Here is a 13,843-nt window from a genome sequence, read left to right on the forward strand (position 1 = left end):
GAACTTGAATAAAAGTTTAGAGTGATTTCCAAAGTTTTTTCCAATTCTCGTCTGATACATCATCTCGATTCCTTTTCTTAGTGTTAGAGTCTAAGGCCGAATGTCTTCCTTTAAGTAACCACCTATCAACATATTTTGAAGGATCGAAAAGTGTCAAGGGTGGTCCCACGAGTTTGATGAACAAGAGTGCCGAAACTGTTTTAGTGTTTAACGAAGCTCTTGTTGGGGTAATAATAAGATTCATTTGCGAAAACCCCCGTTCACATTCACTTGAAGAAATGGGAATAGAATTCAGAGCATATACCAAACGCAAGAGTTTTTCAGAATATGTCTTTTCGAGAATGTATTCGCGAAATCCACGAATCATTTCTCGTTCATCTAGTTGTAGCCTGATCGAAATGTTTCTAATTTCCATCTCTCCAAATGTCAACCGATTATCAATGTCTTCAGGCCAATATTTTTGGTCAAGTACGTGAGCCCAAAGTGCAAACTCGACATCTTTATTATCTAGCAGCCTTTTTTCAATTGACGTTTTCAACGTGGAATAAAATATTTTCGGATCAATAGGAGGATCATTTTTAGAAACTTTTTCGTGAAGTAAAACTCCACGAAAATGCAGATTGCTTATAGCAGCTGCAGCACATTTATAATAGGGTCCAAAATTCTGTTTTCTTTCTTCAAAAACTTGAACGAGTTCATTTATTTTTCGATTTGCAATGTAAAGGTTCACATTGCGATTTTGTAGGTCCAAACTAAGTTCCGACAATTCTTGGAGAGCGTCGCACATCAATGCTAGATCCAATAAAAATGCTGTTGATGTTATTTTGTTCTTTAAGCCACTGTAAGTACACTTGTCATTTTTATCTCTTGTAGGGTCATTCATCGCTTCTTCAAAAAGACGCACAAGGGATTCATAATTATTCCACACAGCCGAAACTGAACGAAAACTAGATGCCACCCATCGGGTACTCAAAACTCTTCCGATTTTCAGTACCTCAACGCCTAGTGATTCTGCACATAAATGCAACTCTCTATTATTTTTCGGCGACGATAAAACATAAAGTTTATCAATAAATGATTTGAATCTATTGATCCCTGAAATTTTCTTTACAACATCACTTACTGATAATTCTAATCTGTGATTAGCACAATGCCAAACTATAATTGAAGGAAATTTTTCCGTCAGCAATTTTTTCACTCCATTTTTAGAACCTAACATCACAGCAGCGCCGTCGCATGCAACCGAAACTAAATATTTTTTTAAATATTCTTCTGTCATCCCATATAAATCAAGAGATTGGAGTAATGATTCAAATATTCCTTTTGCCGTTACGTCTTTAAGTTCAATCAAATCCAAAAACAAATTAATTGGTGAATTCATTCCAACACTTTCGACACAGCATCGAACATACACAATGAGGGTGGTTTTTTGGCTTATGGTGGTAGACTCATCAATTATCAAAGAAATTATATTTTTCGATTGAACAATTTCTTTGAAAACATTTTTTCTCATTTCATCACATATATGATTTACAATGTTGATACATGCGTTAGTGGAATGGAGAATATGACCCATTTCGATCCCATTTAGCTCTTGGAGATTAATTTCACTTTCAAACATATTGAATGATTGATTTTCCTTAGCTACTTTATAAATATGCAGTTCGAAAATTTTTTGGAGTTATTACTTTTTCGCGAGATAACGATTTTATAAAAGTATTTTCAATCCGCTTATTTTTGGCTTCAGAAATGATTTTTAACGCTGCTTTGTGTGCAATAGATCCTCTGTGATCGAAATTTTTTTTTCGAAGTGACCCCAATTGTAGCTTCCTCTCTTTCCCAGAATACGTAATTTCATTATTGGCCCATTCTTTGGATATTTTCATTCCCATTGTCGTTTCAGTTCCAAGAGTTCCAACGTTTCTGCAAATTGTGCAGCCAAGTTTCATTTTGTGTACGTTCAACCATTCGTTTTTTGAGCAAAAATCGTTTTTTTGATCTAATGACCAGCAGTCTGGCCAATCGTTTTGAGTTCAACCTTGATCCCCGAGATCAGCTCGAGATAATTCAGGAACATCTACATGTACCGATAATTCCATATCTTCTGTCATCGTTTCTGTTACTGTTTTGAGCTTTTTATTTACGGAATCGGCGCCGCTGCCGGTGGTTGAGAAGTAATAGGAAATTTTTTTCATACTTAAACTTGGAGTTGCACTAAATAATATATAAAATAGTTGCACAACACGTAATCGTAACACAAACTGACTAAACAAACGTAAATAACAATATACGCAGATGCCGCCATGCGATAAACGTCAAACTGTCAAAATCATAATACGCAAAGACATACGTATGAAGCTAGTTACATACGCAGGTTTGCTATTTAAACTATACGGTTACTTCACTAACACTAACACGCCAACATTCAAAATGGCTTCCACCTGTACCTTATTTTATCATTTTAGCGAATTATTATTGTAATTACTTAAGCGCAAATATTTTTTCGTTTAATAGATTTTGAAATAAAACCGTGAAAAAAGGTGCCGGAACGCCGTTCCACCGCGTTAAATGGAAAAAAAGCACTGCCTATATGAATATATCGTGGGGTTACTGCCAAAAGTGGCTAATTTCGATAAACATATTTTTGTAGTAAACCCAATTTTAAAGTTTGATCTTCATTATACAATCAAAGTTTTGGGAAATAATGTTAATTTTATTTAAAAAAATATCTTTTTAATGTTTTTTTTAAACAAACATTCTTATTTTTAAATTAAAAAATTGCTTTTATAATATTTTTCTTGATTATCACCTAATTGTAAAAAAAAAATAAGTTACAAAGTTATGAAAAAAAGTTCTAGCTAAGCACCTACGTACCAACATAAGGGGCCCACACTTATTTCATACGTTGATTCTAATGCATAAACATTAAAATCATCGCTAACTTAAAAAAACAAAATATTTAATTTTGGCAGTAACCCCACGATATGTCACTTTAGTTTCTTATTGTAGGATTTGTGAAGCTGAATTCATTTAATTTGCCTCAGGATTACAGCAAAAATCAAAACATGATACGAATAATCAGAAATTTATCATTGGAATGAACACTATTGTTAAACTTTATTGTAGAATTAGTACAATTATCACTATAAAAAAATATAGGTAGGTACTGCATCGCTTCTCTGATATGATATAATACTTATCAGTTCCATCCATTTTTGAAGTTCATTGAACTTGAATAATTTTACGCATTATCCAAAAATATTTAAAATCACGCGCGCAAGCACACATCTCCAACCGAAATTAGTATGTCTAGTTGCTCTAGCAGATTGGTTTCTGAGAAGTGAAATATTTGTTTTTTCCTCCATTTTTTTTTGGTTTTACTTTCTTACGCGGCTACCCACCTATACATAACCTCAATAGTGGTTCTTTATCCCGTTCATTTAACGGAAGATAGACTTTATTCGATCAATCACAGTGCGTGGGAAGTAGAAATTTCGACGCGGGTTCAAAATCATTGTGATTGAGTTTGTTCGGAATCGAAATCAATCTACCTTGCACCGATTTTCCGGTTAATTAACTTTTATAACGTCAACCAAGAAGAAATTAGACCTTGCAAGCTGGAAGGTACCTGTAATCAAAGTAAAATAATAAATTTAACAGGTAACTAAGGTACTATGTATAGTCGGATAGTATAAATATTATGTAAATAGAATTTAAGAAATTGCGGTTTTTTTTGTATTGCAATGGTAAACTGAAGGTTTATTACAAGATATTGAACAATTATATTTTATGGTATATTAAATAGTATGTTAAAAAAACAAATCACAAGTCGTACAACAAACTTATCTATGATTACCATTTTACAATTTATCCACCACGTTGAGTAAAATTCCCCGTTATAAATTGCGATGCCAGCGCCATCTACATAAATAACTTCAAGTTGTAACGTGATATTGATTTATTTTTATTACAAAGATGGCGTTATAGCAAATATTCAGTTGGAAACTGATAAGAATTATTTTACAACTAATAAACTTACGACAAGATTCCACTTAGATAAACACAAATTAGACACAAAATTAATAAAAGTAGGTGATGTGTTTGTTTCGTCGTTGAAGAATCACTCGATTTGTTTATCACAGTTACGTCATCCAGCAGGTTTTGCTTAGAAACTTTTAATTTAAGTACCTAATTTAATTTAATTTTTTTTTATTAAAAAAAACTTGTAAATAGCAAAATGTGTTCAAAAATAAACTAGCAATGAAGCTCTTGTAAAGAAAAATGCTAGAATAGTTGCATGTTCTTCGACAAAATCTGGATAATGATTATTCACTTGTTCATTATTCATATCAGCTTATGCTGTGGCAATATTTTATATAAATCCCTAATAAATAATAAACTAATGAGAGAATTTAACCCCGTGACCAGCGGTTAGATGCCTACCACCACGTGACACCACTGCTTCTCTTATAACATTTTTAATTTTTTTTCTTTATTCAGTGCATTGTTTTTTGCAGTCATTGAGAATGTTTAGACCACCAAGCCAGGATCATGCCCGTGTTGTGGTGGTTGATTTTATAACTAACTAACCATCACGCCGTTTTCCGCAGGGGTAGGCAGAGAGGACGGACCGCCAAACAACTCGGTCTTGAAACACACTCTAGCCTCATTCACATTTATACATCGTCTCATTTATACTCTTCTATTATTCTGACTCTTGACATGACTCTGATTCACTTGATCATGCCATGTCTTCCTCGAGCGTCCCCGACTTCTGCTACCAGTACATTAAAAGAATATATGAAGTTTGAAATATAAAAGAAATTAAAAGAAATATAGAAAGTATACAATATAAAAGAAAAGAAAATAAAATAATATAACAACATCAAATTAATATTTTTCTTATGGGAGTACCGATTTGGAGAGGTTATAAAATTATTTATTTATTTATTCAAACGCCCATTGGTCTTTAACGTATTACGTATAAAAATATATGTAAATATCTGCATACTAATATGGTCTAATAATCTTATAATCATAATAAATAATAATATTATATACACAGATTTAGGAAATGAAATTAAAATAATTTGGCATTCTCAGACTATGAAAATATTAGGACCATTTGTTATTGCATTCTCTCTTATTCAAAATTTAGGCGTATTAAATCTGTCAACGAATTTATACATAAAAATGCAAAAATCAGTCATTTTAAATACATGTAGGATTACGAAAGTTTTTTAAATATTTATATTGAGTGATCGGTAGGATTTATAGGTCCAATTAGAAGTTCTACCGAGCCGAACCCTCTGATATGAAAATATCTGGAGTCGATGAATTATTTTCCCATTTGATCTCTGGTGATTTGACGTGTTGTTTTTGTATTTATTATGCTTATATAATGCACTTACATTATGTGGATTGAATATGATGATCATTTGTGGCAAAGTGTGTGGAAGGGTTTAGTTTTTCCTGTGGGGAAGATTTAACCTGGACAAAAAGTCGGAAAAAATAAAAAGTTAAGGATTACTGCATATATGCTTGTATATTTGTTTTTTTTTTTAAAAACAACGTTTTTAAATATATTTTTTTTTTATTATTTTAATTTCTAGCTAGAGCAATCCCGGTGAGTTACAAAACTCATTGTAAGACAAGAGGAACTTACAATACATAAGTGGGAGTTAATAGGTGCAGTTTTACATGTGTATTTTGATATCAAAATTAAAAGTTTCGTCCTAATAATTTATTTTTTTTTCGTTCATTATACATTATAAGTAATTATATGTCGACAGAGTGTGTTTAATTCCTCACGCTATGCAATCTCAAGGAACTACTTAAATCAAATGTAGTATATTCTATTGTTGTATTTTTAATTTATCATAATAATGTTTGTCTTAATTTTTCACGAGAAAAAGTGTCGTATAAGATGTATTATAAAATAATGAATCAATGGATGAATTCGAAATACAAAAAAGTATAAAGATGGCGTCGATGAGACTACGTAGTACAAGTTATTCAGGCATGCTAAAGAAAATATGTAATGATTGATTCGTGTGATCGAGGGATGCGGTTTAGGATGAAGATGGATGAACCTGTCATCTCCTTATCCCTTCTCAAATATAGGACAGGGCTCATTTGTACTGAATAATATACCACAACCTTCATCTACTCATCCCTCTTTATCTCTATCGACAAACAATATTGGTACTCTTTCTTACCGGGGAAATATAAAGGAATTTCTATGGAATATTATATACCTACTTACTGTAGTGATTTTCTTTGAAATAGCTTAAAATTATTTTATTTATTTATTAACACTCCTTTTAGGTGCTTCTATTAAATCATACATTATTTATCACACACAACTAAACTGCCTCAGAAACAATCTTTTGTATTTGTGAAATTGAAGAATTTGAAAAAGTGACTTGAAGATGTCAACTGACTCGGTATAATTATTTTTCTGCGTAAGTATTTTGGGCAATGACGAATATATATTAGATGGAGTGAATTAGAAATCGGCATAGTTGGAAAAGATGCTCTGTATATTAACAATTATAACTGTATAATTTTCATTTTGATATTTTCTAATCTTGTAGGTACTCCCACAAGAGTTCTATTTTTTAATCTTAGTTTGTGCAATTTTATCTATGGCCCATGAATGCGAATGCGCATTTTGTATTTGTGTTTACCATTTATTTTACAGATAATACATTTATTGACTGTGAAGAGGATGAAGAGACTTCAATTCACATATGGTGCCAATGTCCTGCCCTGGTGGGAACTAGGCTCAGATACCTGGGGTGACACAGTAGAACAAGAAGAAGATACAGTAGAACAAGAAGACATAGCCACATACCCAATAACAATCCTGGTGAACTTTATTAAAGGGACTGGGTTGTTGTTAAAGGATTAAGGTATAATGGGAGATAGCACAATGGGCCTATGGCCTAAGTGCTCACGGAAACTACGTGTAAACCGTCTCCGCCCTTAAATAAAAGATAAAATAGAACCAAAGTGAGAAAAAAACTTGTCGGTAATAATATTAACGACTTCTGTGCAATGAAAACAACATCTTGTAGTAAGTACATAGACTAATTACATCAATGAGTAAGTACCTATAGAAGTAACGATGGCAGTTCTTGTTTTATCCGAAATATTTCGTGTGGAGTACACAGGAGGCCCTGAGGAGACGAATTTCTCTCAGGGCCTGCTGTGTGGAGAGTTATTTTACTAGAGTAAGGTCTCTTCAAGACCCATCTTGTAGGAGGGAGGAAACACAGAAACCGGCAAATCGTTCCACAGTCGAGCTTTTGAACTCAAGAACGAGTCGTAGAAACGTTCAGCATATTTTTTTCACTTGGTATTGCTTCTTGAACAATTGCATATGAAGTACATTTTTCGGTCGTTTTTGTGTTTAAAGTATAAACTTCACGAAGGAATAGCTTCAGTTAGTCTGTTTTTAATATTTTTTATTTGAAATAATTAAATAACAGAGCAACAATCCAGCGCATGCCAAATTCGATATCACTAAAAAAATCTCCACACGAGACCGCTCCACCCTAAAACACATGGTAGTTAGTCCCAGAACTGCTGCACTGAAAGTATATCTAGTATAACGAAGTGGAACCAGGGGCGTCACTAGCCTTCAAGCCAGGGGGGGGAGCGAAGGGAGTAGAAAAAAATATTTAACTAATATTATACGAGTATATGGTATTCACATTTTTATTAATTTTTTAAAATATATTTTATTTAACCCACGAAAAACTGAAAGATTTTTGGCTTCCTTAACATTTAAAGGAAGTTCATTGAACATTTTGAAACCTTTCTAACAAATATTATTTTGTGTTGCTGAAATTTGTCTTAGGAAGCCTACAATAGTTGCATACCGACATACTGTACTATTAATATTAACACTTTTTAACTACAGTACATACTAGTCCATACTGTACTATTAATACTAACATTTTTACACCTGGTAACGTTTTATTTTTTTATATTATATATAAATACTAAGGTATTATATACTAAACGTTGCCATACACTTGAATGACTATTGAATTATTTTTTATCCTAGTATATCTGCTACAGCCCAATATAGACCTCATACCTCTGTTCTGAATTATTTCTATTCTTTTAACTTGCGTTTAGCTTTAACTTTTGCGTTTGCTTTTAACTTGGAGGTAAAGGAAGTGAAATATGTATTATAACATTTACAATGGTAGGAACGTCGAAAAAGCGCCGCAGGCGAGACATTTCTAGGTTGAAGCGCAGACAAATAAATATTTCAATTTTTAATTTACGGATAGTCAGTACCTCCGTAAATTTTGAGCTGAATGTATGTTTGATATTTCTGAATACACGTACCTACCGATTAGGTGTGTACATATAAATTGACAACCATAAAATTACTGAAACAGTATCAGCAGTCAGAACTACGCAGACCTAAAATTATTTTATTAATTCAGTACGGCATTCCGGTAAGAATTAAGCATATTGTCATTTCAAAACCAAACAATCTACATATTATTAATTTATTACTCGTTAGATTATTTTCAACTTTGAATCTGGCAACACCCGCCTTCTATGTTGAGCGAAATGGTAACAATAATATTGATGTAAATTTTGGACAAGGTGTTGAAATTATTTGCATGCATTCATTATTTTTACTACATAACCAGTCAACATGATACAAAAATTCTAAGAAATGACAGACGTAAAGAATAATGAGTATACAAATTACGTATCTGTAAGATCTACCTACATATATAATCACTGTCGATTATATTAATGAAATATTGCTCGAGCAAGACTATGTTGTTTCCAGTTTATATTATTATGATGGCGTCTCATTATAATCATATCATTATTAATGCTTCTGAGAATGTCACAGCTGGTTTATTAATAATAATATGGTAATTATAATGATTGAATAATTTTATATTATGGCGATTGATCTCAAGAGGGCTTTGCGTGGTTATTATTTTGCATTGTAGTTTGTTTTCTTCATAAACGAGTTATTTTTTTAGAACATCTTCATTGGCGTGTGGCCACGTGCATATATCAAATGCTATGTGTACACTTGGCGGTTTGCGTTTGCGGTTGGTTTGTTCCTTTCCCTCGATTCGTGGTTCGGCTCGCAAGTGTATACGCGCCATAAAGTGACTTAGATCACATGGCAGTTCATTTCGCTAATGTGTAGATGTGAAACTAACACGTCAACCACAAACCAAACTCTTGTAAAGTGCTGGGAAATAAAAGATTCTATCGAAGATGCAATGGAGGCAAAAAATAAAATAATAAAAAACCCACACAGCTCTGCTACACTCATTTAATACTTATATTATTTTTATGTGAGAACCGCACTAGGTCTCAACCGCACCCAATCGTCTAGAGCCAGTGAGACTATGGCATCCAATATTGAGGAATGTTGTGGGGCCGAAGGTGGTGGGAAGGGATGGGAGATGGGGAAGACGAATGTGAGGAAGTAGCGGGCTATACATACCTGGCCACCAAACACGGCTAAAGCCATTCCAAGCAAGTTTCGATTATGAATTGTGACTCTGGAATGTGTCGCAAATATACTATATAATATTATTTTCAATTAATGACATTGTGAAATAATACAAATTCATCAAATAAAATTTGATGAATTTGACACCCCGACTTTCATGTTTTAATTTATCATTTATACAAAGATACCTAAAAAATAATATCTTAATTCTGTCGGCTGTCCGGTAGGTGGGAGATAAATTCGATAAAATACAAGGTGTAGGTATTAGGTATATAAATAATAATTAGATATTTACACGCCGGTTCAACGTCGGCGAGGTAAAGCCGGCCTTGAGCCTGAATTAAGACCGTTATTCACAAGACGTCGATATTGGTCAAATCTACAATATTATTCTATGTAATGGTGACGTAAAAATATGGCAGACTGTATTGTAAATTTCCAATCAAAGGCGTCAAAATACATTCCGCTCCAGGTGCCATTTGGATGGAGCCTGGGACTGGCGCCAACAAATTAATGTGACATAATATGACTCTAATAGCGGGAGTTTGATTGACGCTGACATCTCAACTATTTCTGATGAACGTATTAATAAAATCTTAAATGTTTCTAGAGGAATCCGTCGGGAAGTTACTGATTCACCGTCTAGAAAAATGTACGCCAATGAATGTACGCAAATGTGCGTCTATGCAAAATGTAGCAACGTACGCCACTGCTCGTCATTTTTGATTGTTCTAGTTCTAGTGGACTATCCGGCCCGTTTCAAATTATGATCAAATTTTCATCAACAGTCGAGCATAGCGGTCATTGTTGCCATTCTGAGAGCGTTCAAATGTTAGTGATTCAAAATGGCGCAAATCGTCGTACCATCAAACGTGTCGGAGGTTGAATCAACCCAACCAAAGCAATGTACGTTCGCACCTAATGGATTATAATTATATTTGATTACTGGGTTATGTAATGTGAATATAGCACTGACATGCAACAATTTAATAAGACTCGAACAAACTTTCTATATCATTAATGTTATTAGTTATTAGAACCTCTAAAGGTACGTCCACACCGGTAACGAAATAGCAAAGTTGTATAACAATTGTTTTAAAACATGTATATATGTTGTATAAACTTTGTTGTACAACTTTTATAATTTTGTTATATAACAAGTTACAACTAGCAAACGCGTCCACACCTCATGAAACAAGAAATGCAACACTTTCAATCATTTGAGGATTCAGTAGTAATCATGGCTTCGGAGGAAGAGGTTTTGCTGGCCGCCGCGGCCTGTGTAATTATATCAACTCACCGTCAACCAACTCAGCGCAGATGGTGGGTGCGACCTTCGCTGGAAGCTCGACATCGTTACAGTGGAACTCACCTGATGGAGGATCTGATGGAAGACGGTAGAGATCCCCTTAGTGGGGAAATCAGGGATGATGGGAGTTTTCGGAATTTCGCTCGAATGAGCAGTTCTGACTTTGAATATCTCTTGATCAATGTTGCCCCAACTATTGCAAAGCAGGACACCAATTATCGATGGGCTATACCTGCAAGAGAAAGGCTTGCAGTTACTCTGAGATTTTTGGCGAGTGGTGATTCCTATCAAAGCTTGAGTTACTTATTCAAGATCTCAAAGCAGAGTATTTCCAAGATTGTTCCTGAAGTCTGTAGGGCCCTTATTGTCTTCTTGAAGGATGTAATCAAGGTATGTATATCAATAATTATATTCAAACAAATATTTTATTATGCAAACTTTAATATATATTATGCAAACTTATATACTATTACTTTCAATAATGCTAAATAAAATGAAGAAAAAAAAAACAATTAAAAAGCCAATTACATATCCAGTAAATTCAACGAGTCAGTCGTTGCTTGGTCAACGGGGCTAGGTTCGGCAGATGTGCTAGCTGCAGAGTAAGCATCTGGGCTGATAGCAGAGTAGACTTGCTGGGTACTAGGGTGCAACTGTGGGCTTACGTCACCGTAGAATTGTGGGCTTCCTTGACCGTAGACTTGTGGGCTTCCTTGACCGTAGACTTGTGGGCTTCCATGACCGTAGACTTGTGGTCTTCCGCGTAGATCTTGCCTTTCTGCGTGGTACAAAATGTTAGTAAGTTGATGTTTCGTGTCCACCACCAACATTTTATCTTTCAAATTTCTCAGGGCAATAGCTACTTGTTCCCCAAATACATCAAACTCGTCCCTGGTCCTGGCGCTAAGCTTTTTCATTACATCGTATGCTTCCCTGGCCATACTGTCGTTGTGGGATCTCTTTTTGCTGGGTCTTTTCATTTGAGATGGCGGAAGGAAAGTAGACTGTTCTTGCTCTGTCTGTGTCTCTTCTGGCCCCTATAAAGAAAAACAAATTTCATTAATTCAAAGAAATGAAGTGGGTTGTCAACAATAAGTATATGATGAAATATTTTCTTTTTTTGCAGACCCCAAGCAGTCAAGGAGAATGGCTTGATTTAGCTGCTGACTTTGACCAAAAATGGAATTATCCTCACTGCTGTGGCAGCATTGATGGGAAACATATTACGTTGCAAGCTCCCAAACACAGCGGTAGTGATTATTTCAACTACAAAGGGTATTTCAGTATTGTACTTATGGCCATCGTCAACGCAAACTACTGTTTTACTTATGTCAGCATTGGATGCCAAGGGCGAATATCTGATGGTGGCGTGTTTGGCAGTACAGAGTTCAAGAGGCTTCTTGAAACATCACATTTACATTTGCCAGCGGCAACACCTCTGCCTGGGAGAACACTGCCAACTCCTTACGTTTTTGTGTGTGACGACGCTTTTCAGTTACTGCCAAACATGATGAAACCGTATCCGGGGGCACAAGCAAAAGGTTCGCCACAGAGAATATATAATGGCAGACATAGCAGAGCAAGGCGCACTGTGGAAAATGTATTTGGTATAATGTCAGCTGTATTCAGAGTCCTCAGAAAACCCCTGCTTCTTGAGCCCCTAACTGCAGAAAATGTTGTCCTAACTTGTTGCCTCCTCCACAACTTTCTTCGAAAAAGTCAATCAGCATCATCGTACACCCCCCCTGGGACCTTCGATGATGAAGATACCTCCTCCGGTGAAGTTACACCTGGACATTGGAGAATCGTGGGTGAACCAACAGATACCTTTCTGCGGCTCAGAAGGATCCCGAGAAAACCCTCCGACGTCGGCAGAATGGTTCGTAATGAAATCAGCGCTTTTTTTCAATCTGAAGAGGGATCAGTGCCGTGGCAAAACAGATACTGAATGCGAGGGATTAAGTAGGTACCTACCTACATTGTTTTTCTCCTCCCACTTTCTTCTTAGTGACAAATAATTATTATGTAGGTACCTACTAAATAGGTAGTTAACTACTAAATTAAAGTTGAAAAATTAAACTGTATAAAATGTAATTAAAATTAATTAAAGTTTAATTAAAACTGAAGTGTGTTTACCTGTGCCTGATCTGACGCCTGTGTGGACTCATCTGGTTGCTGCAGTTCACCCGTGAGCTGCTGTCCGACTTCTTGTTGGTGCCTCGGTGTGTTTTTATCTTTTAGAAAAAGCAGAGAGTGGAAATATATCCATTTGGTCTTGTAAGGGGCATCAGCTCCGTCTCCACTCTTCCCTTTTTTCAATTCGCGCTGGAATTGTCCAATTAGCATCCGAACTTTCTTCTCCACCTCATCCACGTTTCCTTCAAAATCGGAAGCTAGATCAGCCCAACCATCTTGCTTTTTATTACGGTTTTTGTATTCATTGTGTTGTGGATCCCAAAGTACTGCTTTCTCACGATACTGCTCAATCAATCTTTCGGTATTCTCCTTCGTCCACTCCATCTCCAAAAGACCTCAAAAAATACCTCACAAAATACACAAAACAAAGAACGCCAGTCAAATTAAAAAAAACTCCACGCACTCAGACACACTCACTTACAGATAGTTCTCCATCAACTGATGGGAGGACACTGAAAGGTGGGTTGTTTGTTTTTTGTGTTTTTTTTTTTTGTTTTGTTGTGTGTGTGGACGAGCTTGCAACTTGTTATACAACCAAGTTATCTAATTCCTTTGATCTTTACCGACAACCTCTGGGTAACATGTAACCTGCTATAAAAACAGAAAAAAAGTTACACAACATCGTGTTATACAACATTTTTCAGTTGAATTTCTAACAAGTTACATAACATTGGTTATATAACTCTTTGTAACACGTTTTGTTACTGGTGTGGACGCACCTTAAAAGCGTAGTCAATGTATATGGTGGGTAGCCGTCAAAAATTATACCTGTCAAATCTGAGGTTGATCAGCTTTGATTATCTGCACAATGGTGCACCAGCAGTTGA

General features: G+C 35.1%; 1 protein-coding gene across 1 annotated transcript; it reads right to left on the bottom strand.

Annotated features, from left to right (window-relative positions):
- Positions 1 to 12,935: 12,935 nt before the first annotated feature.
- LOC149420541 (uncharacterized) lies at positions 12,936 to 13,340 on the bottom strand. Its single transcript, XM_089636380.1, has one exon. The coding sequence runs from the start codon at positions 13,338 to 13,340 to the stop codon at positions 12,936 to 12,938; it is 405 nt and encodes a 134-aa protein (XP_089492506.1).
- Between the last annotated feature and the right edge of the window lie 503 nt (positions 13,341 to 13,843).

Source organism: Hesperophylax consimilis, chromosome 10, assembly GCF_061612785.1.
Source record: "Hesperophylax consimilis isolate HC1 chromosome 10, BYU_Hcon_1.0, whole genome shotgun sequence".
In the NCBI taxonomy this organism is placed as follows: Eukaryota; Metazoa; Arthropoda; class Insecta; order Trichoptera; family Limnephilidae; genus Hesperophylax; species Hesperophylax consimilis.